At 46.5% G+C, this 27945-nt stretch overlaps 1 protein-coding gene across 3 annotated transcripts; it reads right to left on the reverse strand.

Moving 5' to 3' along the window:
• Window positions 1-344: 344 nt before the first annotated feature.
• On the reverse strand, window positions 345-27845 carry pcnx1 (pecanex 1). Of its 3 annotated transcripts, none has more exons than XM_086126783.1 (35): window positions 27500-27845; window positions 26004-26218; window positions 23152-23251; window positions 22695-22731; window positions 21369-21431; window positions 19247-20887; window positions 17840-17969; window positions 16625-16821; window positions 15873-15966; window positions 15494-15551; window positions 14384-14601; window positions 13930-14083; window positions 13796-13828; window positions 12671-12842; window positions 11974-12084; window positions 11612-11703; window positions 11412-11521; window positions 10421-10526; window positions 10013-10105; window positions 9769-9919; window positions 9220-9361; window positions 8938-9115; window positions 8634-8742; window positions 8297-8426; window positions 8157-8215; window positions 7541-7756; window positions 7209-7462; window positions 6863-7093; window positions 6526-6626; window positions 6002-6383; window positions 5502-5776; window positions 5095-5273; window positions 4002-4480; window positions 3536-3676; window positions 345-2842 (listed from the first exon to the last, which is right to left on the reverse strand). In XM_086126783.1, the coding sequence occupies exons 1-35, from the start codon at window positions 27650-27652 to the stop codon at window positions 2702-2704; spliced, it is 6945 nt and encodes a 2314-aa protein (XP_085982909.1). In that variant the 5' UTR covers window positions 27653-27845; the 3' UTR covers window positions 345-2701. The 3 variants fall into 3 exon arrangements, with proteins under 3 accessions (XP_085982909.1, XP_085982908.1, XP_085982910.1); XM_086126782.1 differs by having other exon boundaries at window positions 14384-14616; XM_086126784.1 differs by lacking the exons at window positions 22695-22731; window positions 23152-23251; window positions 26004-26218; window positions 27500-27845 and adding an exon at window positions 22510-22593 and having other exon boundaries at window positions 14384-14616.
• Window positions 27846-27945: the final 100 nt, after the last annotated feature.

The raw sequence follows: 27945 nt of genomic DNA on the forward strand, positions 1-27945 counted from the left end.
CATAGTCACTACATATAGGAAGAACCAAAAGGTGCATAACACACGCACACAAAAAAAAAGTAATTTAACGTTAAACGTCACCCTCCCCCCTTCTCCAAGAATAAAGTAATGTTCATTTACAGACAACAAAGTCACATTACAAGAAGTAAATGAGTAACATTATGAAAATGCACTAAAAAGGTGATATTAAAGTCGAAATAAACTTGTATGTTATAAAAATAAGGCTCTTAAAATTTTAATGTGGAAAGTCAATTTTGAAATTGAGAATGAAGTAATTGCATTAATAAAGTTGTATATTACAATAACATTCAATTAAATTCAAACAGCCACCACAACAACTCATCTGCAATAAATCACGTTTTTTATTTCTCAATATAGAAAAGCAATTAAGTTAAATAGTTAAACAAACCATCAGGAAAAAAAATCTGCATCTTGTTTTCAACCCCATGGTCCTTTAATACATTAACCTTTTTATCTCAAAAAGCGGAAAGTGTAAATATTTTTACAGTAATAAATATTTTATACACTCAACATATATATTTATATGTGTAAATATATAAACGAATATACAATAAAAAGTTATATTCAAGTTGGTAAAAGAAATAAGGGTGATTGCATTTTAATCGTCATTCCAAGGCATCGGTATAACCACGGCCATTCAGAGTCTGTCAGAATAAATAGAGTGTGATAATATATGTAGGCGTGTTTATTTTGTATGTGTGTATAGATATACAGGTATACTGTATATCTATTAACACACACATACACACACACACACACACGCGCAGACGCACACACGCGCACACACACACGCACACAAGTGTGATTGTAGTGCATCACTGTAAATAAAAATGATAGTGCAAGTCAATACTTTCAAACTAATCCGAGTGGAATGACTACAATGCAATATCCTCTGTTGTTATGGCAACAGGGCGGTGCAGGGCAGGAGTGGGGTCGTAGCAGAAATGACAAAACCAGGCATATTTGGCAAATTATTAACAACACCAAAATATATCAACACAAAAATGCATAGAAATCAATGAGCTTGACTGTCATGCAGCATTTTTCCCCAGATGATAAAAGCAAGGCAGATTGTGAGAGGAAAAAGGGGGAGGAGGCGGTGAAGAAAAAAAAAAGGCAGCCTCAGCTTGCACTTTTTCCCTGTGGTTCGATCCCCCCCCCCCCCCCCCCAAACATCTGGGGATCGGTTGTGATGATAACTCCCAGTTCCTGTTTTCAAAAGTGATGCTGGCAGCAGTTAGCGGTAACTCAGCCGTTAGCAGTCAACCACATTGTGCGATGTCACACGGAAAATTGATGTCATGATCGACCTTCAATAAGCGACAATAGCAGCTATCTTAGCCAATAGCATTAGCTGTCAGTTTCATTGTGCGCTGTCACGTGCAAGGTCAGTAAAATGCTTGAGCGTTGATAACTAGTGACATTAGAAGCAAGTTTGCCGTTTGCGACCAACGTTGGCAGGCGTCCGGTCACATCTAAAAATCGACAGCACGCTCGACTTTTGTCAATAAAGTGTAGTTACAGATAATTAACTGTTTGTGGCTAACATTAGCAGCCAACCACAAATCTGCAAACAAGCACAACCTTCGATAGTACAGCAGCAACTTATCCTCCATTACCAAGTGACAATTTCTGCTAGTTTGCGGTTATGTCACACGAAACAGTCCGCTGCCAAGATTGGGTTTCTTAGCCGTCAGCTCCTATTGTTATCAGTCAACCACATTGTGCACTGTCACACTAAGTTGATAATGTGCACAACCTTTACTAACAGGCAAGCTAGCAGTTAAGTGCTCCTGTTAGCAGCCGACCACATTTACGACGTCGCATGTAATTTATATACCAGGCTGTCTCATAATTGAAAACAGGCACAATCTTTCTAAGAAGCGACAATTGCTGCTAGTTAACCCATTGGCCATTAGCTCGAACTTTGTAAAAAAAATTAAATCACGCTACTTGGCCATTAACGTCTAGTTGGCCATTAGTGACAAACAGCAGATGTTATACACATTGCGCTGTCACGAAAAATTCAAGTGACGATAGTAGCTACTTAGCCATAACATGCTAATGTCACATATTGCGATGCCACATAGGAAGTTGATAACATGCTCAATCAATCAATTGCTCACAATTAACAGTGGCCAGTAGCTAGCTGCTAACGATATACAGTATAGCAGTCCACCACATTGTGTGATGTCACGCCTACAGTCAAAAACATTCTACCTTAAATGTAACCATTTGACGCTAACTAACCGTGAGCTGAACCATCGTTAACAAGTCAAGCCAGTGACTGTAGTGGCTAGTTAGCAGTCAGAGGTTATCGATAGCAGTCAACCACACTGTGCAGTGCCACATGTAATGTCGAAAACATGTATCCTTCTACTCTCTCTGTTATCGACAACCTTGCTTTTAGCTCCACCATTGTTAACAAGCGATAGTAGCAGCTAAACTTAGCAGTCGACCACCTTACTCGATGTCACACGTAAGTCGAAAACACGCGCAGCCAGCTCACGTCGACAGTGATCAACTTGATGCATGACATCACACAATGTTTTGGACCGCTAGCATAAGCCCTGAAAAAGCGTACCCTGCCTCAGCTTGCACTTTTTGCATTGCGTTTAGATTTTGTCTGCTCCCGGTTCCTGTGTATGCTCTTGGTGTGCTTGCTATTTAGGCTCCCCTGTCAAACCTCGGCGCCCAGTTCGATGACGCCCGTCTCCACGATGGGCACCAGTTTGTCGTCCACCTGTACCAGCAGGATGGTCTTGTCTATGTGGGAGCGGTTGGCCGGCTCGCGGCTACAAGGCACCCACCGGTGAATCACCTGGAAACGCATAACAATGACAAGCTGCTCACAAATTATGACACAAGGAGGAAGTAGGTCAGTGTCGCAGGGGACTAACTAGGACAAACAAACAGAATCATCAGAGCAAAGTTTAAAAAGTGTTTGCTGACACGATGGTTCAAAAATGAGCACGCAAAGAAGTGAGATTACGGAGGTAAAGTGATGATGTCATGGAAATGGTCCGCAGAAAGCCACTTTGAGACTGGATGGCTTTACAGGGACATATTAGTTGTCACGTGTCCTAAATATCTGTCTGACACATAAATCTTTTCTCTTGAAGAATATTAAATATTACTTATTTTTATCTTGAAAAAAAAACTTTTATAAATCAAAGAACTTGGATTCCCCCCCTCAAACAAATACGACCTCGGAAAAAAAGACTTTAAAAATTAATAAACTCTAACGCAAAAAAAAAAATTCAGACTTGTTTTCTGTCTGAAAAAAAACAAAACAAAGCAAAAAATAAAATAAAACCCAACAACAACTACTTTTTACCCTGGGGAAAAAATGGACTTTTTTGCAAAGATGTTAATTATATTCAAAAAATCCAACGTTATTCCACCTGATTAGAACATTTTTTCTAAAAACATTAGGAGTGTTTTTTAGGTGTGTATTTGGATGACATTTGTAGGACGTTGAAAGCAACGTAGTTCTGGGTATCTCTGAACTCACATGTCCTTCCATGCCCTCCATGGGGCTCCATTCCCTCCAGCAGGTCCGCCCTGCACGCAGTCTCACCGTCTCGTCCGGCCACTGCACCTCCTTCCGCTTGGACATGTTGAGGTTCTCCAGCACTTGATTTGGGTCCACAATCTGGACAGAACCGCAACAATTCTTATGGAAGCCAGTGGCGGCGGGGTGCTCATCACGCTGTATTCATCGTTTGCGAATTTTGTTCCAATCTTTAAGGTTTTTACAGTAGACAGGCATGTCTGGAAAAAATATTACTTCATTCATGTAGTCTTTATGTGTTAGGCCTTCGATATTCATATAAATTGATAAATTAATTCATTTTATATTATAACAGATTCTCCTAGAAGAAATACTACTTATAAAAAAACAAAACATTATTCACATATGAATATGATCGTTCTTTCATATTAAGACTGTTTCTACGATAATGCACCGTACCACACACCTGCACTCTGTACGAGATGTCGTCCCTGCGCACAGTGGAGACGATGGGGTTATGCTGCTGCGGGTGATGATAGTGATGCTGCGGGTGGTGATGATGAAGGTGCTGCTGCTGCTGGTGGTGGTGGTGATGCTGGCCAAGGGGGTCCATCACCACGCCGCAGAGGCCGTCGTTCCCCAGGAGGCCCACCAGCGTGTGCCGCTTGCACGGTGGAATGCTGTGGCTGGAGAGCGACGCCGAAGGGCCAGCCAAGTCCGAAGTAGGCCCCAGCCGCAGTTGCAGGGAGGTGGGCAGCGTGCGCAGGGACAGCTGGCTGGTGGAGGAGCGCCGGCACGCCTCCAGCCCCGTGGCAGACGTGCGCAGCGACGAGTGGCGGCTGCTGCCGCCGTAGCGGTACGAAGATGACTGGCTGGCCACGGATGCCCGGGCTGGGGAGTGACGCACTAGGCTGGACTGGACGGACTGGGAACTCTGACTGGAGCCTGGATGCTCACAAAGCACGGCCAGGCTGCCATTAGTGTTGTGACAACGCAGTGGACTGCTAAAGTTAGCTGTTAATGGTTAACTAACTGCTATTATCACCCATCATCAAAAGGTCAATAGCTGCCAGTTAGCATAAAGTCAATAATTTGATCAAAGTCGACAAGAGCAGCTAGTTCGCCATTAATGTTCGCCGTGGTCGATCTTGAAGCTGCTATTGTCAAAGGTTTAGTGTGTTATTGATTTTCGGCCCGACATCACTCAATGTGGTCAGCTGATAATGGCAACCGCAAATCCTAACTAGCTGCTATATCAGACCATGGCCTTGACTGCTAAGGTTAGCTGCTAACTGCTAACTTTCTGTTATTGTTACTTGTTATCAAAGTTTGGGGAAATTATTGAATTTGTGTGACATCACACAATGTGGTCATCAGCTAACAGCTAAGTGGCTGTGGCCCGCTGTTAAGATTATTGCTAACTGGCTGCTATTGTCCATTGTCAAAATGAAATGAGCAACGAGTTTGAATAAAGTCAACCAAATGCTTGAGGGATTTTACTTGTGACACCTGCCGTTTACCGCTAACGGCTGACTAACTAAGGTTCCGATTTCCCTCACCCATCGCGTGCGGCTGGTACGAGTGAAGACCGCCAGGTCCGGAATTGCCGCCCTGCGACATGGAGCTCTGCTGTGAGTCAGCCGCCGTCCCATTCCCGCTGCCGCAGGACATCCCGCCGACGTCAGAATCCTCAATATTCCCTCCACTGTTACAACCTGCGCCGCAGCCTTTTCGTAACCTGCAAGAATAAAAATGAGCTGTGCAGTGAACCAGATATCTTGGAAATGGACCACGCCCTTAGCAAATAAGGTTTAAAACATTTCAAATTTCCTCTAGATGTCACAAGATGGCAGCAATGCACAACTTTTTTTTGTATTGGAATGAAATTCATCAACTCACTTCGACATATTTCCTTGACACAAGATGAATACAATACACACACGCACACACACACAGAAACACAAACCTGTGCCAAGTGCTGACCACAAAGTTGCGGATGTTGGCGACGCTAATGGGCCCGCCAAGGATGTGGCCCAACTGTGGGTGCGAGTTGCAGTAGGAGGTGGTGAGCGGCGACACGTAGATGGGATAGCCGATGGGCTGGTCACATGACGAGTTGATCATGTTGCGCAGCGCCTGCTTGGCGTTCTGGATGCTGCCGCGCTCCGGGTTGCGGTTCCGCAGGAACACCAGCTCCTGCTGCTGGCCCGCCCACAGGCCCCGCACGCACTCTTTGTTTACCTGCACCACAGCAACGCAACATTTCCATTTGAATAAAGGAATAGAAATTAATTAACTTTTAAAAAATTCAATTAATTAATTAATCAGCAAAATAATTGAGAAATTATTAAAATAATAGTGGAGTCTTTTGGATTATCCAGTATGAGACAACAGTTGCTGTATTCTGGATGTTCCAACATGTGACAGCAATCTCCCATATTCTGCCCACAGTAAACATTACTGGACCTTGATGACTCTGAAGCTGAGGTATCGGCGGTTGAGCATGATGATCTTGTACTCATTTGTGCCCTCGTCCAGCACGTGGCGTAGGGCGAGCAGCGACTGGGCGTTGGACAGCACGGCGCTGCGCCACGCCGGGTCGCCCTCGTGGGCGATGACCAGGTTCCGCTGGTGGGCCGTGATGGCCTCGAAAAGCACCGTTGGCTCCTCGTACTCATCGGGCGAGGTGAAGTGGTCCTGGTGAAGTTTGAGGGACATTCGGATGCCGGGCACCACCACCTTCCTGAGAAGCTCCATGTCAGCAAATATCCACTCGTCACGCACCGAAGAGATGCGGAAGTCTCCTTTAAACAAAGCGTGAAGCCCATACAGGAAAGACTCCAGGTTGCTGTGGGTTGGGACACATCGACGTCTTTATTAACCCTGCGCCTTTCACTCGGAATATGGTAGGAATATGAATGCGAACGAGTGCTTTCACACAGAACAAAAGGGCTGGAGGATTTTTGCGAGTTCCAAAATGTCTGCCAAACCTGGACATGTGATGAGCCGCCGTTCCGAGCGCTCGCCTTCCCAGCACGCACAGGCCGAAGCAAAGCAGCACCAGAGGAGAGTCTCTCTCGTTGTCCAGAGGCTAAAACACAAAACACCTCGGTTCACAAACACCCAGGCCCACGAAGAAATACGGCCTGATACTTTGGTTTTACAAACAGCCCTGGCACAGATGCTGAAGGTTCCCTTGTGCCTCTTCTCAAGATGTGTGATCAACAGGCACTCCGTTCCTTTGTCTTTTTCTCTCAATGAGCCCTCAGTATGGCTAGCGAGTCGACTGTGCTCACTTAGATTCTCTTAAAAATAAAATTTCGCTACCTTGTCCCTGCGAGAGTTGCAGTACTGGATCCAGCCCAGGTAAATGCTGCAAAAACTGTCCCTGGAGACGCCAGCCAGCCGGTGGTCGTAATCCTCGTCGATGTTGGGATTGAAGGTGGGATCCAGGTCCACGTAGTTCCTCTCGCTGCATGCCCGCAGACCCTCTTTCATGGTCTCGTTGGACAGCCACTCCTCCAGCTTGGGCGAGGCGACCACGTAGTAGATGATACCCTGAAGAGGCAGGTCGGAAAAAGTGCTTTAGATACCAGTCCATTCGGTACCCCAATACAAAGGTAGGAAAAAAAGTACGCCTCCATTGCTAGGCTTAAAATTTCCACCCACTGACCTTCACGTAATAGGTGGTGAGAATGCGTCGCAGGTCGAAAACTTGCAGCATGGAAGCGGCGCTGTTGTCGGTGATGCTGTAGCCCTCCAGCACGTACTTGGTGACCAGCACCTCCCAGGCCAGCCAACGCTGGCCGAAGGCAGCGTTGAAGGACAAGACGTGCGGAAGGTGGCCCGGCTCGCAGCAGCAGCAGCCCTCGTCCTCCTCCACGCCCTCGGTGATGGCCTCCACCTCCCTCTGCTGGCAGTAGGTACCTAGGAGATGACGAGTTACCGAGGGGTTAGCTTGGGGGGGGGGCGGTCAAACGTACGGTCCCGGCAAACGCCGCTCACCTCGGAACTCAAGCCCTCGGAGCTGGAAGGTGACCAGGCCGTTACCGATCTCCACCAAGTGAACCAGGGCGTTGAGGTAGTCAGAGGCCAGGATGAAGCAGTCGCCCGTACTGAAGTTGCCCCAGCGGCCCAGAAGCAGGTCGCCGCACAGGCTGTGCTGCAGCGAGCGCGTCAGGTGTTCATAAAAGATGGAGTTAAGGTTGTTGTCATCTGAGCCTGTCGGGAGGAAATACTTCTATTAAGAGCCTGTGAAGCACATCCAAGCCTGCTGACATTTCTTGCTGCTTTTTGGAAACATCCGCAGATACCGTATGCATAGTGTATCCAAGAGCTCTCGCTCCACTATTCCCGTTGGTTAATTCATTCCCATCTGCCAATATGTGGAATATTTATTCCTGCTATTTATATTCATCTCTGTATACGTAGCACTGGTAATTATTCATACAGTTCCCTGTGTGTCACACAATGCCGCCGATTACTCTTGCTGTCACTGTGGAACCTTTTTCATTCTCTATTTACTGATTCATGTTTTTTTGGCGACATACAACACTGGTGACTGTTATTTTTATATGCTGATCACATTCACTGCATATTATATGTCCAATTTGCCATTCACCTGGATTTCTGTCTAGCTGTGAGGCCAGCCGGGTGTTGGAGTGATCGACTCTTTTGGTGCTGTGTGGGGAAGAAAAAAAAAACAAGGCAAATTTAGATTGAGTTTGGAAGAGAGACTTTTTTTACCGTGAGATTTCCTACTTATAGTCGCGCTCCCAAAATTTGACGGGCCGGACGTAAGATGTGATGAAGATGGCGCTGCCCAGGAAGGGGTTGAGTGGGGTGGAGAAGACAGCTGATACCAGGGCCTGGACGAAGAGCATAGCTGAGTCTGCAGCAAGCAAGGAGGTCAAGGACCAGGCGGGAAAAGGTGTATAAACTCAAGAACATGTCAACTATTTAACTATGGCCTCAATTAGATTAGCTGAGTCAACCTTTTACAGAAGGGACAATTCACATCTGACACCTGTGACTTGAGAGCATGACCAGAATCATAAAAATATCTAATAAAAAAAAAGAGATGCATTGGAAAGGATACGAGGCACGGCAAAGGGCTGAGCGAAGGCGTGAAAGGCTGATCCCCACGTGATCTGCCAGGGTGCGATGTAGGTGTAGACAAAGTGCAGCTTGTAGAACAGCTCCCACAGCTTAGCCAAAACAAGAGGGAACATAAATTTTCAAACAATATACAGAGGAGAAAAGATTTTGTCGGTCAACAAAGTAGGCGTGTGCTTCTTGTTTTGCACTCCACACTAACAAGGGCAAATGAACAGAAGACATAATTAGAACTATCAACTAAATCTAACACCATCCACTTTACCTACAAAGGGGAGTCCACGCACCTTGCTGAAGACGATGGACATGAGGAAAAGATCCAGTAGCAGAGTCTCCGACATGTGCCGATAGTCGAAGGTGAAGAAGAGCACGGTAAACAGGACGGTGATGTACTGGTAGGTGGGGCTGCTGTAGCACGAGCGCAGCAGCTTCAGGCCCGCCACTGTGATCATCAGCGCGCCCACCCTAGAAAAGAGAATGTTGTTCACAAAATAAATGAATAAATAATAAATAGATAAATCAAAAAGTGGTACTTCCGATTTTTTGCGGAATGTGGATGTTTCTCTCACTCGGTGTCCAGTCGTTTGGGGCTGGCGAGCTCTCTGGCGCTGCCGCTCAGCTCGTTGAGGATGACCAGCGGGTAGAGGATGTTGCGCTCCACGAAGAGCAGCCACACGTGGAGCTTCTCGAACCACATCACGTGAGCCGCGTCTGACGCCAGAGAGGACAAGAAATAGGATTACAACCTTCACTCACACCAGAAATGGGTTTTTTTTTGGGGGGGGGGGACAGACAGCGCGTGATAAGATGCTGTATGCACTTTTATTTGTATATTTTAAGTTCTTTTATAACAAATAAACTTGCACTTTAATGCTAACTGGGATATTTGAAATTAATTCACCACCTTTAGCCCAGTTGCACCCATCTATATGAAACTGGGTGGTCGTGTCTATCAACAGGACGTGTGAAAAAAAAAAAAAGAAAAAAATCACAAGGACCCATGCTTGGAATTGAACAGAAAAGTCTACAATCTACAGTATGTTTGAAGCAGCCCTTCAGGGAAAGTTCCATACCACCCAAGTGTTAAGACGATGACGTCGCCAGTGTCGTGTACTCACCCCTGACTTCAAACTGGTAATACTCCTTGGTCTTGAGCAGCGGGTGCGAGAAGCAGTACCAGGGCAGCTGCTTACGCACCTGGGGAAGCAGGTAGTGGGTGAGCAGCCCCACCGCGCCCAGCAGCGCATACAGCACGTAGCTCAGGAAGGGCTGTGGCAGACACAGAGGGAGATGACGAGGCCGATAACGCACAAATGAAAACGGTTCCGAAACGTCGTATGAATGGCGGGTGTACGCGCACACCTGAAGGGCGATGAAGACCGTGCTGACGTGGATGGCGAAGTAGAGCACGGCGATGACCACGCAGACGATCAAGTCGGACTGCAGACGCTCGTTCTTCAAATGAATGAGTCATTTATTTAAAAACCTTTAAGAAAACAGCTCTAAGTCATAGGCAGGTTATTAATAATATGGCTGGAAAATCATTTTCAAATTACTGTATGTTCAATGTACTTTTTTTTTTTTAACATGAATTGATTATGATTCAGGTCTGGCTTGGTAGATAACAAGTAAAAGCAGATGTTTGCAAATGTCTTATTTTGATTAAACAAAAAGGTAATCAGCCTGCGTCTGGTTTCCCATTCACTGTTTTGACACCTGAACGCAGCACAATGACATGACCCACCCGATTCGAACGTTGCTGCAACTCACCACTGAGGCCCTCAGCTTCTCGGGCAGAGGGTCCTGCACTTCCGACAAGGGGTCCTCAGGGTCGCTGTCTCGCAGATTGGGCAAAATCTTCGACTGTATCAGTGAGCTAGGAGATGACATTTGAAAATGTTAGCATGCTCAGGGATTTGACTGTGATTAGCGATGGTGTTGATACACTCGAAGGACAACAATATTGGGAGACAACTCTGAATTAATCCATGAGTGGGCAAAGTGTAGCCTGTGGGCCACAGAGGGCATCATCTGCCATCAATTGTTACATTAATTGAGCCAATTTGAAGTAAAATTAATTAATAATTAAACTTGTTTTATACTTTTTTTTAAATTAATGTCTTAATTATTTGGTTAAATCAATCATGTTAATGCAACCAGAAGAGCGCAAGAAATAATTTCATACATAGATCTAAAAAAAATGTTATTTGTATTAAATAATTATACAATTTTGTCAGTGTTGTCCCATCGCTTCACAATTCACTACTCACAACTTCTGATATTTGCATTTTGGAAAGTATCCTTTGTTCAGTGCTGAACATTTTCCACAGTCGCTGAAATGTAAAGCCATGGCGCTATCCCGTGGCATCTATGATCCACTACAACCTCACAGATTTTCACAAGTGGCGGGCCAGGCTCATATGGTTGAATAGCAGAAGGTCCTGTCACAAGATTAGTTTAGCGCTAAACTGAATGATCATTATTTTATTATTAAAACATTCCACATTCCTTTCATCGTCAAGTATTTTTTTACTTTATCTACAAATAACCAGTTTAAATTAAAACGTGACCGTGGCCGTTGAGAGCATTTTTTTTTGCAAAAGCTGACTTCGCTGATTAATCGAATAAAAGTCTTTCTAATAGAGGCGAATTTAGTCGTGACAACTTCAGATTTGATTCACTTCCTGTTTGGAGAAAGGCTGCCTGTTCCAATACTTTTGTCTACAGGGCGTACTAAGGGACAGTGGTGGCGTGTGCTCACATGAGTACAGAAGGGTCGCTGCTTTGCCGACTCAGGTGGTACGACACGGCCACCAGCAGACCGCAGAAGATGGAGAAGAGCACAGGGATGTGATGGGGCTCCCAGTTCTCCTGACAGAGCCGAAATGTAGCAACTGTTTACTGTGCATTCCCATTGACCATCCATACAACATTGCGACCGTTTGATGCATCTTCACTCACCTTGAGCGCGCCATAGCAGAAGCCGTACAGCAGAGCTACGGTCAGCACACTACGGAGGACGCTGTAAAGTGACGACAGCAGGCTGGTGCAGGCTGCAGGCAGAAGAGGAATGTTAATTTACTCAATTGCAGAAACGGGAAAGGCCTCAACTATTGTAAAGTATTTCAATTCAAAGCGTCGAGCCAAAATGTCTTCTTCTGCAAAGGTGTTTGTCCGCGCAGCCAAAGCAAGATGCTCCAATGAAAGTCTTTGTGAACAAAGTGTGTGAGAAAAATGCCATCTTGGGACAGCACGTGTGAAAGAAGCAGCAGAGCCGCTTCTCCTCATGACGGTAAAGCGCTAAGTGTTGTGTTGTGGCTCACCGTTGCCCCCAAAGACGTGGATGTCCAGCTGCTCAAAGAGGTACATGACAAAGGTGTTGACTTGTGGCAGTAGGCCCACGAAGAAGATGATGGGGAAACACAGCGTGAACACTGCAAACACACACAAGAGTGGCGACAACACAATTACTTAACTTTATGTTGTGCGCAGGACTAGTTGGCAATGGCGGAGGTCCACGTTCAGCCACGCCAGCCCAAAATCTGTCAAACTGCTCATACAAGGACGACTACCATGACCACCTGCAGTGCGACTACTACTACTACCACCATCATCATCATCATCACAACTTCTACAAGTCAAGTTCCCGTAAAGTTACTTGAATTACTTTTTGGACAAAATACTGTATCACTCAACTCGGCACAATCCATACAGATTGAATGTATTGCGCTTGTTCAAGTGATATACTTGGACGTTTTTTTATTAATGTGACATTCATGCTCTGCTTAAAATAAATCATCCGTTCCTCCTCAGTACTTTTTTTCCCACATAATACTTATTTACGCCTAAGTAATTATTTGGAAGAGTAATTATTTGTACTTGTGTCAAGACTTTTTTTTTTTTTACATGACAATACGCTTACTTGAGTACAGGTTTTGGCTACTCCACCTACCTTCTACTGATATTACAACCACCATCACAAATAGTAGCATTATCACAACTACGACCACAATCCCCCACCTATGACGAGGTCCCTCGCAGAGGCCAGGATGAGTGAGCTGGTGAGAGCGACGCCGTACAGCGTGAAGCGGGACGAGCTGGTCCTCAAGCTGGTGTAGTGCAGCAGCCAAATTAGACCGCAGCACAGGCAGAAATACACCGGACGGCTGTAGGCGATGATGCGATTGTGGCCCTGTAGGTGGCGACAGAGATAACATTCAGAATCTGAATCAGCATTTCCTGCTGTATTTGTTCATTGAGTGGTACTGCTGTGGAGCATATCGTGCCTTTAGAGGAAGTTGCTGCATTTTGGGATGGACTGTATGTGTCTTCCTAAAATTGTGTCAGCAATGTTATGAAAAGCCCAGGCGTGTGCGTGTGTATGTGTGTGCGCTAAACTCAGGGTAGGCTATTTAAAGCCATTGTCACCCGGGGCCGAGTAGGAGGGACATTAATAAAAGACGCGGCCGCTGACGGAAGCAGAGTAAGCGGGTCGCTTTAAAAGAACCAACACGAGAAAAGTACCGTACTAAATAATAAAAATGGATTAAGGGAGATTAAGCATTTTTTCATAATTTATAATCCAGGTGTCTATTTTGAGGCATGCAAAAGTCCTGTCGGGCCACCATGAGTCATGTTGCGGCTCCAGCCTCCCTGTGTGGAGTTTGCACGATCTCCCCGGGCCTGCGTGGGTTTTTTTCCGGGTACTCCGGTTTCCTCTACCATTCCAAAAACATGCATGGCAGGCTGATTGGACATTGTAAATTGTCCCTAGGTGTGAGTGTGAGCGTGGATGGTTGTTCGTCTCTGTATGCCCTGCGATTGGCTGGCAACCGGTCCAGAAGGCTGGGATAGGCTCACAGCACCCCCCGGTGGCCCTTATGAGGATAAGCGGATCGGAAAGTGGATGGATGGATGGTTCCAATGATTATTTAATATTTAGCATTTTTAAAAAACATAACTTTTTTTTCCATGTAATGTGTTTTTACAGTATAAAATATGTCCCTGAAAATGCTTCAGTGACTGTGGCTCACCTTTCCAACATGGCAAAGACATACTACTTTCACTTATATCACAGATTTCTGTGAAATTAATTTTTTTTCCCTACCGACAGATAAATATATCCTACAATGAGCAGTGACTTACATGACGGGGAGAGGAGGAGTCTGGTTGAACGCTCTGCCAAAGAAACAAGATTCAAATTTAAAAAATAAATAAATAAAATGAAGTGACAAACCTGAAAGTACCGGTAAGTCTTTCAAACCCTAACAGTCTTTCACCTTGAGCAAAGAATACTGGCAGCTGGCGATGACGAGGCAAAATTGAAAGACCCAGATGTCAGCGAAGAAGCCCTGCACCAGAAGCACCGAGCCCAGGAAGGCCACGAGGACGGCCAGCACCACAGCCAGCACGTTCTCCAGAACTTCCCGGTTCCTGGGACAAAAGTATCAAAACATTCAGTGATGGTTAAACTTGCGATGGGTTCAATGTTGATGAATTTTTACCATTTTACTGTTGTTGTTTTTTTAAAATAATAATTTAATTCCAATTTTTTTCAAAAATATGTGATGTTTGAAAAATGTCCCCTTCCTGTATATATATTTTTTAACAGACAGAAGAAAAAAATGAATAACTGTTGAAGGTCGCTGGTCTACGGCAACATAAACAACACAACAATGGGGAAGGACCACGCAGAGTCAGAGTCTGCTGGGCCACGATGCTGTTGCCACTTACCGGTCGAACAGCGCCAACAGAGTGAGGCGATCAAAGTGCAGCCCCACCCAAAGGTAAGGCATGAGCCACAGGCGGTAGTACTGCTTTGCTTTGCCGGCGGCAGCGGCTGCCGCCGGGTCATCAGGTCCCAGTGGCACAGCATGGAGGTCAGGGCTAAGGTCGGCGTCCTGCTGCTCCAGCAGCTCCGGGTCCATGGTGAGCAGGCGGTTCAGGCGGATCTGAGGGAGGGAGAGCTGCCTCGCCGTTAAAGTACACTGGCACCATGACCTCCCAGTTTAGAGTGCTCTCATTTTGACAACTTTACAAATTTCTACCAAACAAGTGTGCCGCAAATTTCGGTTAGTAAATCATAAATCAGATTACAGGAATAACGCAAACACATTCGGAGCTTTATCACGTCAACTTTTCATATTTCATGAAATAATGATACATAAACAAGTGGAGTGCACTTTTTTAAGAGCTAGAGAGAGAGAGAGAATGGCCCCGAATTGCAGTCTTTGCAATTTGAAAATAGACACTATTAAATTACAATGTTGATTCGAATTTGATTAAGTTTTCAGCCCTAATCCGTACATGTCAGATGCCATCGCTCCTCACAGAGGATAAAGAATAAATGACTGAGTGCTGTTGTATTGACTGCCTCGGTGTGTTGCTGAATTGTTTTTGTTGAAAGATCAGTTGCATCACGGGTTATACAAGCGTTTCCCATTTTGTGTTAAGATTAGCATTAGGCTTGCAGACTCAAGGCTAAATTGTGATTCTATGTTTAGTTTGACAGTACACTTTGACTAGTAGTGGCACTAGACAGGCTGAAACCTTCTGTTTTGAAGAACTGTTCACTATTTGCCCAAGTGGTGCTTGAGTTGAGTTGCGGCCACTTCCACCATACATGGCATTTCAATTACAAAGTACTTTCAATGGGGGGGAAAATAGATTTTATTTGATCTTATTCGGGTACGAATTAAACTTCTAAATCAAGGCACCACATTACGTCGCGACTCTAATATGCTGGTAGAAGCATTAAAGGCTTTACCGCCGCCCGCTTGGAACCATCTGGATTCTTACTCCAATACGGCGCACACTGTTGTGTACACAACATATTCTACTCACCAGGTCATGAGGGTAGAAGCGAACTGAGGTAGAACTGGAGAGGTGGGAGTCTGTGTCCCTGCACCACACACACACACGCACACGCACAAAAACTGCTCTAACTATATGAGGAGGCACCCGCTGTATTCAATTCGCATTCCGTTGGCGGTTATCTAAGAAACATGAGAGGCATTCAGAGTTCCCACATGGAGCCTACAGGATGAGATAAAGGACAGGTAGTGTGACCGCCTTGTGCTCGAGCCACATACACACTGGAGGTCAACCTCCAGTTGTCGGACACGACGACAAGCGGTCAGGCTTTGCTGGTCTGCTATCCTAAAGAAAAATCTGCTGATTCATGACCAGTTTTATATTTAGGTCGTGTGTGTGCGCTGCTCACCAAATGTTATTGGAGGCTCGTCTGGTGGCGGGCTCAAAGTTGACCAGGGACATGTCGCACCCGACAGCCTCATACAAGGAGGGTGTGAGTTTTCCTGTAAAAAAAAAAAAAAAATTATAGTGTGTGAATGTGTATATATATATATATATATATATATATATACACACACACACACACACACACACTGTACACTACTTTACTGTTCTACTTTACTGTTCGGTGCTTTCTGCCGTCTTTGTTACCGATTTGTTTTACTGTTTATTGTATATGTTAAATTGCTCCATGTACAGCACTTTGTATGCAGCGATGGCTGTTCGAAAGTGCTCTATAAATACAATTGAATTGAATATACTCATCAACATGAATATAAACATGAAGACGAAACTGGAGGGGCACCCACGCCCGAGAGATTCGCGCTTATTAAGTATTTGTCATGACATTCAAATATTACACAACGGTTTGCATAAAAAAGAAGTCTGGACCTGGATTTAGCCTAACAACCGTCCCTATTATTGGGAATTATGCTGGAGGGAGGCTGCATAACTGGAGCGTGGATAATGTGAACTCTGCTTGGGGATCTGATGGCATCAGTCAGCTAAACGTGAATGACAGAGTGACTGATTAAGCTACCCCCCCATAACGTGGTTCATTGTTAGTCTGGAACATATTTGACGTTATAAACGGGGGTTTCAATGTTACACTCCAAACCAAGAGAATCAGGTCAAACTGGACGACACGTGCTAGCTCCCTACCAAGGTCGTCCTGGAGGCTGCTGGTGCCGACCGTCGAGGCCTTGTCCTGAGAGCCGTCCAGGTGCGCGCTTCCATTCCTGGCCAGCAGGGAGGCGCTGGCACTCAGCACCGTCACCTGGGAGGCGGTGCGAGACGGCTGAGTGGATTTTTCTTGGCAGGCGGGAGGCTGGGAGGCCTGGCTGAGCGCCTCCTGGAGACTGCGGGGAACAAGTGGGGGATGAATGTGAGGAGCCACCCAAGCCGAGAAGGTAACCGGAGGGTCCCTCACGTTGGAGCGATTGGTCGGTCTAAGAATTGTTTGGGCTATGCTTGGAAGCAAAACTGTTGAGGACTTGAGACGTTTTCCCACACCCTGTTTTGTCTACCAAATCTTGATTTGATTGGTGAAATTGGGAGGCCAGGAGGTGCTACTTGAGCGAGTTTTGGAGGAGGGGGGTGAGAAGCAAGCGCTTGGAAAAGCAAATCGATGCAACACAGCGTGACCGGCAAATCATGCGCAGTTGAGAGAAGATTGATTCGTCAGGCCTGGCAAAGTTGAAAGGACTCTTTTTTGCCGGGCCACCCAAAATGTTTTGGAAAAAGATGACATGCTGCCATAATAGCAGGGAATTATATGAAAGGGATCACATGCGGAGCAAGACATAACATGTGATGAGAGTGTGCTTTAGGGCTAAGTGACTGAAAAATAATCTAATCGCAACCCCCCCACCCACACCCTCCACGACTCAATTATTGCAGTTCAATATGTGACTATACTTTTTAAAGGGCCCTTTATTTATTTATTCCATTGGGACAGCGCACATTAATCAACACAAGAATAAACCGTGTAAATGTGCGGGACTTAGCATAAATGCTAGTCAGAGTCGTTGGGGTCTTCTGAGCGAGGGATTCTCAAATAATGTGTCGTGGCCCAAAAGTCAAGTGGCATAGCGGTGCTCCAGCACCACCTCGTTTGCGCTGGATAAGAAGAGTGCCCAGCAATTGTCGAGCAACCAGCTGAGGGTGCACAACGCCTACTGCCCGAAGACAGTTGGGATAGGCTCCAGCACGCATGCGAGCCTCACTAACCGCATTAGAAAACGGATGGCTGGAAATGTGATGTACAACCACAATGCAAACAAATCTGTGGCTTCATCGGGTCATTTTTTCATGGAGCAACGGTGTGTAAACTATCGAAATACTGTAGAAATAAACTATAGGTGAAGGACACCGTACCTGAGGGGAGAGCCAATGAGGGAGGATGGCGGCGTGGGGTTACTGCCCGCGTTGTGCCGCCGTCGCACCGCCTGCCGGCGAAACGTGCTGCGCTCGCGGCGGAATACCACCGTCTCCTCGCTGCCGGGGGCTGTGATGGTGAAAGACAACAGTATGGCAGTCAGTGATTTTTTTCCTTTTTTTTGGTTTTTTTTTCTTCTGGAAAACCTTTGCCCAAAAACACAATTGCCAATGTTGTTTTCAGAAAGCAAAAGCAGACAATGAATTCAAGAACCTTCTAGTTATCTCCATTCACACGATTCATATCACCATGACCTGGATAATTGAGAAATTTATTGATTTATTTTTAGCAAGAACAGTGATGTTTTTAATTGATAATGTGACAGGGAGTTAAAATGGACTTTATTGCACTCTATTAGGCTCTCGATTTTTCTTTCAGGAAAAATGTCTGTCTCCTGAATAAACTTTTTTTTTTTTTGAAAGTAATGTTTTTGTTTTTCCCCCCTGCTCCCAGTTTTCAAAACTGTTCCAGGAAAAACAGTTTTGTGTATCCACGACTGACAAATGATGAATATTCTCACAAGAACTCAGAAATAACAAGCAAGTAAAATATCGGCCTGCAGATCTGAAAAATGTGGGGAGAGGGGGTAGCCCATTAGTTCTTTGTGTGTGTGTCACAAATAAGAGAGCAGCTGTTTGTCTAAGATCAACACAAAACACGTGCTGTGGTGTCATAAAATCCATGGGGGAATGCCAAGCTCATGGAAACAAACGATGACAACAACACTGATGTGGACAAAAAGCAACAATGAATCCGGCATGAATGTTTGACCTCAACACCGCAAAATAAATCAGTTCGTTCACCGACACCAACAGGTCAAAACAGCCCAGTAAATTCAAATTCATCAAAGGCAAATTAAAATTCATTTCATTGAAAAAAAATATCTTTCCTCAGAAAATGGGTTTCCTTCAACATTTTCCATCAAATTTACCCAAAAGATGAAGTTGAACTGCCTCCCCTCCCCCCAAAAAATCCATAAAAATTTAAAAAATCGAATCGTTCAATTGGATTGGAGCAGTTTATTTTTTATTTATTTATTTATTTTTTTGAATACAGTGGACCCCCTCTATTCATTAGGGACAGGGAACGGGCCAGCCGGTGACAATTTTCTTCATTTCAAAAGCTGTAAAACTGTTTAAAAAAAAAAACAATATTAAAGAGATCTAATGACAAAGTCACAATTTTAAATATCCTAAACAAAATCAACAGCGCCGACAAAGGGCAGGGATGGTTTCAGTGTGCCAACACCATGTCGACATGATACCCTGGATTTAGACAAGACCCTTGACCCTTGAAACGTGTCTCAGCAATAATGTGCAGACAAGTAGGAGGTTCCCACTACATACCCTGCAGGCAAGCGGCGACGGCGTCCTGAGCCTCCAAGAACACGGCCTGGCTAGGCAGACTGTTCCTGGAGCGCGTCACCGACTCCAGATGGGAAGCCCGACCCAGCAGAGACGCGGCGTCCAGGACCTCCCCTTCTTTGGCTTCCAGGTCGGATTTGGAGGTGGTGAGGGGCCGTGGCCCGGCGGGAGCTCCGAGGCGCGTGGGGTCGTTAAGGCAGGCGGCGGTGCCACTGTCCAAGCTCAACACGCGGGCGTGCGTCTTGGCGCTGCCCGTGCTCGGGGTACGCCGGGAGGAGCGCCGCGTCCCTCCCGCCCGTGCTCCCGCCTCCGAGGCCGCGCTGGCTGCGGTCCGCTTGGCTTTGAGGGCCCCGTAGCGCCCCTCGGGTGAGTGGCAGGAGCGCGAGGTGGCACTGGACGAGCTGTCCGTGCTCAGGTGTCGGGCAGAGGGGAGGCTGGAGGCGCAGCTCAGCTCGCTGTGGTCGCTAGAGTCCTCCTCTCCGCCGCCCCCGGTGAACACGGCGCTGCAAGGCTTGGCCAACCCGCGCGGCGACATGTAGTCCCGGTGGCGGCCGGCGTCGAAACTGCTCGCCCGTTTCTTACCCGTCCGCCGCCGCCCGCTGCGGCCGGTGGACAGAGAGCAAGTCCTTTGAACGAGGTTGCTTGACTCAAGCCGGTCCAAGGCGACCGGTTCCACCGAGCCATCGGCACCGGTCCCGGCGCCCGGGCCTTCTGGACTCCCGCTGCCTTCAGTGAGCTCGGGAGGTGCAGAAGACACGACGGTCCCCGGCTGGTTAGCCGTCAGCTCGTTTGCGTGCGGGTTCTTGTTGGCCTCCCTGGAGGGAAGGCCGCCGACCGCCCGGGAACACGTCCCGTTGTCGGCGTGGGCGGGTGGCGCGTCTACCCGCTCCCGCAACCGCTCGTCCCCCGAGAGTGACGGCAGGCTCTCCACGTGCGTGGAGCTGGTCTGCTCGCTGTGGAAGCTGCTCACGGTGCTGTTCGTGTCGCGGTCGGTGCCGCTGCAGTAGCTCTCGGTGGAGCCGCTGCTGCGCGTGCTCAAGCTGCGCAGGCTCTCGGCACTGCGCTCGCCGCGTCGTGACTTTCTCCCGGCATTGCGGCCCAACCGTCCGCCAGCTGCGTCCGCTTGGTAAAAACCTGAGCCGCCCTCTCCGGCTTCCCTGGAGACGGAGCGGGATACCCTGCGTGGGTCTTTGCGGTGGTCTTTGTGCTTGTAACATTCGAGCCCCGAGGTGGAGGCCACCGCTTGGTCCTGCCGGTAGAGCCGCTCGGCCGCCTCCCGCTGCGGCCTGGCAGCTTCTAGCTCGCACACGGGATCTAAGCCCCCTCTCCTGGGTGGCGGATAGAGCGCAAAGTCCGGCAGGCCCGGGTCGGGGAAGGCGGACCCTGCCGAGCTGGAGGTCCGAGGCAGGCCCCGCGAACGGGGCTCTTTCCTAAAGGTCTGCGACTGCGAGGACACGTGAGGGGTGGCCTCCTCGTGCGACAGGCTACAGTGGTACGCGGCCGCGTTGCAGAGCTCGGCGTGTTCTCGGGACAGCTCGGACGGACAAAAGGAGGTGGAGGGCTGCAGGGACGCGAAGGAGTCGTTGGGAACCAGGCAGTACATCTTTGTGTCGGACAGCAGATCTAAAAACACAAAAAGGAAAGTGTCATATACTGGCAAGGGACATCTTGTGCAAAAGAAGCCTTTTAACTCATTCAGTACAGGCCAATTCTGGACCAAGTCTGAAAAGACGTTTAAAAACGTCTTTGGGAGTGAATGAGTTCATAGCTTTGAAACAAGTAGTCGGGGTCCTTGGAGTGCTTTTGTCATTAATTCATTGTACTGTTTGTATTAAAAAAAGGCTTCAAAATGCTTTTTTTTCTACTTTGAAACTTCCAGCTCGTTACATCATTGGCTGAGAAATTGGTGTGAAACGTTTTTTCTGTGAATTAGCCCCCAAATCTGGCAGAAGAACGTTCACAGACAGATTTTTAGAAAACAGGCGGATAACTAAAGATTGACTTGGTTGCTTAATCTCCCACCTCCTTCAGGAACGCAACTATTTGCTGACCAAGATGAAAACATAACTTCCATAATAACCTTGAAATGAACTTGCGTACACACCGTGATCGTGACTGCAGCTTTCCACCAGAGTCAGGCTGAAGTCGTCTGACGTCTTTCCCACATCTGCAAAGAAAGGAGGGAAGCAGTTAGGAGACGACAGCTTCAATCAATTATTAATACACTCGGCAAGGTGCCGCTGTTGCCCTTCCTGTTTGACGCCACCGTCTTTTGTTTCGCTGCACAATCTACCTTAAGGTGAGATCTAAGTCAAAGATAGTCCCAAACACTTTCCCCAGAAACACCCCGCAACCGAAGAAGCAAAGCCAATTCCGGAATGTTCTCTTGAACGTCCCGACGGGCTTTTAAGAAAAATCCTCTTGTCAAAATCAATTTTTCTCAAGAACAATGCGCCTTGCCTCTTGTGTTTTGAGGCGAGCAGAAAGGACGAAAGGCTCTTCAACACACCGGGAGCCGACAGTTTTATTACCTCCACCGAGCACAAAAGTGAAAGTCAGGAAGTTGTGTTTAGTCAAGCAGAACACGATTTGCAGAGGGTCAGCAACAGAATCTTTTGGTGCAAATCTGAATGGGTGTGTGGAATTTTCTGTTCACAAGACGGCGATGCAGCCCGCTTGCGTTAGAGCCAAGCGGGGCAGACACCCCAGAAAACCACGAGATGGAGCACTGGGGGTGAAAAAAAAAAAGAAGCTCCAGGACAAGAGTGGAAGAGCATCGGGCAGCGGGCTAAAGATTTTTGCCTTCAATTTTGGTGGATGCGCAGCAGGAGGAATTTATTATTATTTTTTTGTTGCTGTTACAGTCTACTTGCATCGGCGAAGGGGGGGATGTTGTCAGAGGGGCAGTAACCCACCAAATCGAGGAGAAATGAAGACTTGCTGTGTGAGGCAGGTGAAACCTGTTTTGAATACACATTACTGCCCCCTACGGGACTGGATTGGAACAGATTTGCGAGTCCTTGTCAGATATCTCTAGCGAGTTTGGAAAAAAAAACAAAAAAACAACTGGCCTTAAATTTTTGTTCATTTTGGGTAAAGACACTGAAGGAGCTGTTTCAGTCTGCTTGATAAGATCCAAAGAAGAAGAAGAAAAAAAAAAGATTGTTGCGTGTGCCGTCACCCAATTCCAAATGTGCGTTGCGGAGCGCCCATAGAACAGGAGAAAACAGCAAGAGTCAGCATACCGGGAGTTGTTTTTCCAATTATCGTGCCTTGACAGATACCGCAAAGTTTGTGTTGACACTGCGGCCTTATCTAGCGAGCGCCTCATTCCATGACTGCGCGGCAAGCCAGACAGACACGTTAGCCAAGAGTAACTTAGCACGTGAGGGCGGGTGAACGGGGGGGGTGTCACCATCGTTCCGTTTACCTTTGGCTCCCGTCGCTCTGCCGAGGGTGGACGCCGTCTGGAATTGGAACGTAAAAGATGATAAATTAGAAGACGTGTCCTCGGCGGGGCAAAATGTTCACGCGAGGTCAACTGACAAAGTGCGCGATCTTAAATGAAGTGGAACATCTTCGTCCTGTGCTGGCGGAAGCGCACCTCAATCAATAAAAATCTCAACCCCGGCTGACTTTGCCTTTCCCTATTGACGTCTTTTTTTTTTTTAGGTCGTGTCGTCATCGGCAGAGGTTGGAGAAATTTTATTTTGACAATGCAAAAATTAGGAAGTATATATTCTGTTCTCAAATGTTGGGAGTTGAAGTATTAAAAAAAAGCCATCAGACAAATAAGCACCCAAGTCCAGATAAAGGAAAATCGACTTCAATACAGTGATGAAGTCTGTGTATTTTGTTAGCACCCACTACGGCATGACATGAAATACCTGCTGCTCCATCCCAATGTAAGAGTTCCGCGAGCTGCAGTCCACTGGCGGCGTCTCTTGCCTGATAAAGTCGGCCATCTCGATCCCCCCTCCGGGGTCTCTGCGCGCACACGCACACAAACACTCGTGTTAGTCACTGTCCTCGCGTGTCATTCATCAAGCTAATGCTCGGTGCAACTGTCATTCATCTCCATCCTTTCAATCAGTCAAGCTGATTGAATGAAGGGCGAAGAGGTTACGCAACTCCAAAAAGGGGCTATCCTCTCACAACCTCGACGAGTGACATAAAGGACGGTAATGAGTTTTTGAGTGATACAAAGTAGCCCCAGGGTCTATATTTAGCCCAGATGTGTTTTTTCAACCGGGCGGTGATGACTGAAAAACAAACAGCCTTCCCCGGCCGGGCCTGTCTATAAATCATTTCCATAAAACGGGGAGGTTTCGTAACCGGGGTCAAGCGGTGAAGATAAACATCCCAGGAAACGGTCGCACGGAGCGCGCAGCAACAACAGCAACACCTTGAGCGCGTAACATTGACTCGGTTCGTCCAAAAAAACTGCACTCCAGATGTGGAGGCAAATGACAGCTGGGCAAAAAGGGGAGTGCTTGTTTTTTGAGCTTCTCCAAAAGGGGCCAGCGAAGGACCGCCACTGTGGAATGTCGACATGAGTCACTCGGTCCGGTTAAGGGCAATAAAAGAGTGCAACCTCATTGGTTTTTATTTCCTTCTGCCGGAGCTTTTAGATTTGGTGAAAAAGCATTCTCGGGAACATATTATGGAAAACTGTTTTTTTTTTTCATGTTTGCGTACCAACACAGCGATATCTCGACTTACAAGGGACCACACACTTATGTCGACATACCAGTCGTCACTTGCGCCATGTTTTTTTTGTCTGGACTCGCGAGTCTGTGCTAGCCGCATTTTTCTTCTTGCCATTCCCAGGTGAAGTTTACGCAGCAAACAAAGAGAATATCATTTTATGTATTGAACCACGATTGCCAGCTAGCTTAGTGCCAACACAGAATGCAAAGTGCCATTGACGAGAGTCGCACTGACGTCTCAGTGGTTACAAACTTTTAAGCAATCGATATTTGAACACAACAAGTCACAATGGAAGTCATATATTCTTTATCCTAAAAGCAACGAACATGACTGCAACTTCGTTGTGGAAATCTTCTTTGTGTAATGACATGCATTTTTGCATCACACTGTCCTCTGGTGGTCAAGGCCCACATTGCAGAAGGACCCCAATGTAAATGGGCAAGGATGCACAAAATCATGATAGACAAACTGTAAAATTCTTTACATTTCATCATTGTGTTATTTATTATTGTATGTGGTAGTGAATTACAATCGCGACAGGGATAATTTTTCTGCCTAAACAAAAGAGGGGAAAGACGATTTGATATATGCGTGTTGTGAATTACGATCGTGAAAACAGATTCGGTGTACATACAGCTTCCATTATTAGGAGAATTGGCTGATTGCAGGTTTTTAATTTATTTATTTAAAAAAAATTAAGCTAAGCACTTTTCTGTTTTACATTGTTTTCCCTTATACCAAATGGGAACATGTAGGGGCTCCAAAGTTGATACCCCTGGGATGTTTCATTCAACATCATCCATTGTCCCTGCAAGAAAGCAAGTATTGTTCTTTCTGACTGTGACCACACATAATTTGTTGGAATTTAGAACCCAAGTATCCTTCGTCTGGGCCATTTGAGTCTCTGGAATTTAACACCAGCGACTCTGTGGACATATTCCCAAACCTGAGGCGCGTGGGTCAACTGAGCTGGAAATATCTCACTGAAGCAAGAAAGGCTTCTCGTGTTGCAACCCTCCCCCCCTAAAAAAAACATTGCAAACATGACAAGGCAAGTGTAATTTGGCAGTTTGGTGATAAAGTGTTGCATCAAATGATAAAAATACAAATGATAATCTTACAATTTTTTGGGCCAAAGCACTATCATGTACAAGTCAAAAGCTATGTAGCTGCGGTGGGCTTGGATGCACAAATTTGCATGGGTGTCAGCTTCTGATATGTGGTACATCCTCTTATTTTCGGAGAATTGTCGTCGTGGGAGATGGAGGGCTATTTGAGTTTGGCGAAGCGGAAAAAAATTCAATTTGGCTTGGTGATGAAGTGCTGCATGCCAGAGTGAAAATATTTTTTTTCTCAAAGGAGTGGAATCTTGTGCAAGCCCTTGAGGCTTCATTCCCTCCTTGCACTGTTTTTAGATTGTACTAAATAAACAAACCAAACCCAAAATGTAATCAAGCATTAAAGTGTGCGGAGTTATTTTCGCCTATTCTATTGGCTTTGAAAATAGGAATGCGTCAGCTCTTGCCAGCCTACTCGATTGGCAGCAAGCTGCTAGCCACTTGCCGCTAACGCTGGAAACAGGCGCTACATTTTACAATACGAGTGTAATTAATGTTTCCCCCCCCTCCTTAATTGATGACGGAACTTAATTTCAGAATGACGTTTTGATGTTGGTGATAGTTTGTGAGTTAAATCAGCCACCACGTGACCATATGTTGCAAAATACAACTTCAAAATAAAAGCGTGCCGTAGCAGGAATTGGATTTTGGGAATATTTTATTTTGAAGTTAGCGGCGTGGCACCGTCATGCATAGCATTGCTTCGACTGGCTTGACTGAGGTACTCAAATCACTCGAGGACTCGTTTCACCCCTTGTCATTCATTAGCAAAATTGCTCCTCAAAGATAACACTTATTTTGAGCTTGAACTGCCAATAAAACATACACCATAAACATATTAAAATGTCTCTCCTTTGAGGGGTCCCTAGTCCCAAAAAGAACCCCTGCCCTACAAACACCCCAAAACCTACCCGGGGCCATTGCTGTCCTGCCGTCGGGTAGCGCCAACGTCGCGCATAACCTCGACTCCACCTCGGCCGCCCGGCGACTTCTTGGCCTGCAGTTCTACCACCTCGCCCTCGTCCAAGGCGTGGTGCAACCGGTAGTTGACCGTCTTGAGTAGCAGGAACATGGCGCCGATCACACCGCAGTAGATGCCCACAATGACCATGGTGGGCGGCAGCGCCTACCACAAGATAGGGACATTTGGCTGTTTATGTGCTTCAGTCTGTGCTGCTGTTTTGGTTAGCAACAGAGCTCTAATGGGGAAGCTAACGCGCATTCTTGTTTCTGATGAACACATGTCGTTACTATGTGACAGCGTTTTTATATCGGTTATTATGGTGGCATTTATAAACCTAAGTATCTTTTGAAGTGGTACTCTTTTAAAAATCTTGAGGACCAAGGGGTTTTGTGTGTCAGTAGATGCGACTGTTTTGGTCCGCAGAAACAAACAAACAAACAAATAAATAACAACCGTCCAGAAGCTGCTCGTGAGTGTAAATGAACACCTGTATCTCTACGACACAATAACCCCCGCTGACCCCCGGCCCACATCTTCTGCCACTGCACTTGAAACACCCTCTACATCCGTTGGCATTGCTATTAGCTGTGGCTCAGGTTATAAATCACAGAGCTGACTGGTGGATTTCCACTCTCGGAATAGCAGGCGAGCCATAAACTAATTTGAAACACCCTCAATATAGAAGTTAGTATGGGCGGGAAATTGACACTGGGGTTGTGCCAATAGAAATCTGAGGGCAGCGGTGGCGTTTTGAAAATGAATTGAAAGACTGTGTGAATTGTTTCTAATGTTCCCGTTATAGTCATTTCTCAGGAAACGGCAATCATGTTTCAGGGGCAATCTGACCCAAATGTGTTGAATATGGAACAAAAATCCAAATAAACAATGTTTTTTGTCTTTTCATTATTGTATCTATATGACCCCTGCAGTCAGCTGGGATAGGCTGGACCAAATCAGGACAAGCAGTAAAGATAACGGATGAGTAAATAATTTATGATAAATTATTTAGTAATGGGGCTGAACAATTAACCAAATTAAAATCAACATAGGAATAATATAAGAGTTGAAGGGGTGGGATATCTATTAAAAAAGTGAAGTCACTCAAGAGTCAGTGTAAATTAAATGAGACGGTTAACTCATAAAAAGCAGGCGTTATTTTGAAGAATTTAGTCACTTGAACAAGCTCAAACGAACATAAATATTACAAAGAATGGTCTATTTAGAGCCACAAAGGGGAATTTCGTGGGGTTGTTGGACTTTAATGGCACGTTACATTGTGTACGCTACAGATGAGACAGACCAAGGGAGGCTTTTACTGTCCCAGTGGCCGCTAAACTGGACCCGAAGCCGAGAGGAGAAAAGCGAGTTCCCTTGGTTGTCGAATAAAATGGCGAGGTTAAAAGAAGAAAGCAGAAGAAGAAAAAGAAAGATCGGGGAACTCACCATGTACAGCGTGAAGGGGAAGCATAGCAAAAAGAGCCAGATGTAAAGATGGAGCGCGTTGACGAACGTATTCTGGTCGGGGTCGTAGTACCACCCGCCGGTGATTGAAGCCCAAACCCCCTGCCTGAGGATCTGGAGGGTCTGCGAGCCCATGGCTTGCTTGAGCGGACGACGATGAGAACCACCGCGGCCGGCGAGGGCGACCTGAACGCCGCCACCGACGACGACTAAAGGACGAACAGCGCCGTGTTGTTGGTTTGAGACACTGGCCTAGGCATCTTTTAGCGCCACTAGCTAGCACCAGTCAGCCGTCAGCCAAGCCAAGCCAAACCCGGGCGCTTGGCTGCTCAAATGAGTCCTCCACCGGAGAACAGTGCTATCCCACCGCGCCCTGCGTGGACGTTCTTCTTCGTGGCTTCCGTCGTGGTTTAAGCGAAGAAGAGCGC

Source organism: Hippocampus guttulatus, chromosome 13 (genome assembly GCF_054856545.1).
Source record: "Hippocampus guttulatus isolate MCC_2025c chromosome 13, RoL_Hgut_1.0, whole genome shotgun sequence".
In the NCBI taxonomy this organism is placed as follows: Eukaryota; Metazoa; Chordata; class Actinopteri; order Syngnathiformes; family Syngnathidae; genus Hippocampus; species Hippocampus guttulatus.

Excerpts from the sequence above, each read along its gene's own strand:
- pcnx1 (XM_086126782.1), bottom strand. The coding sequence starts at position 27,652 with ATGGGCTCGCAGACCCTCCAGATCCTCAGGCAGGGGGTTTGGGCTTCA. Across the intron at positions 12,843-13,795 it reads ACTCCTCCTCTCCCCGTCAT|GGCCACAATCGCATCATCGC; the intron begins GTAAGTCACTGC and ends CGCCACCTACAG. Across the intron at positions 8,743-8,937 it reads TGTCCATCGTCTTCAGCAAG|CTGTGGGAGCTGTTCTACAA; the intron begins GTGCGTGGACTC and ends GTTTTGGCTAAG.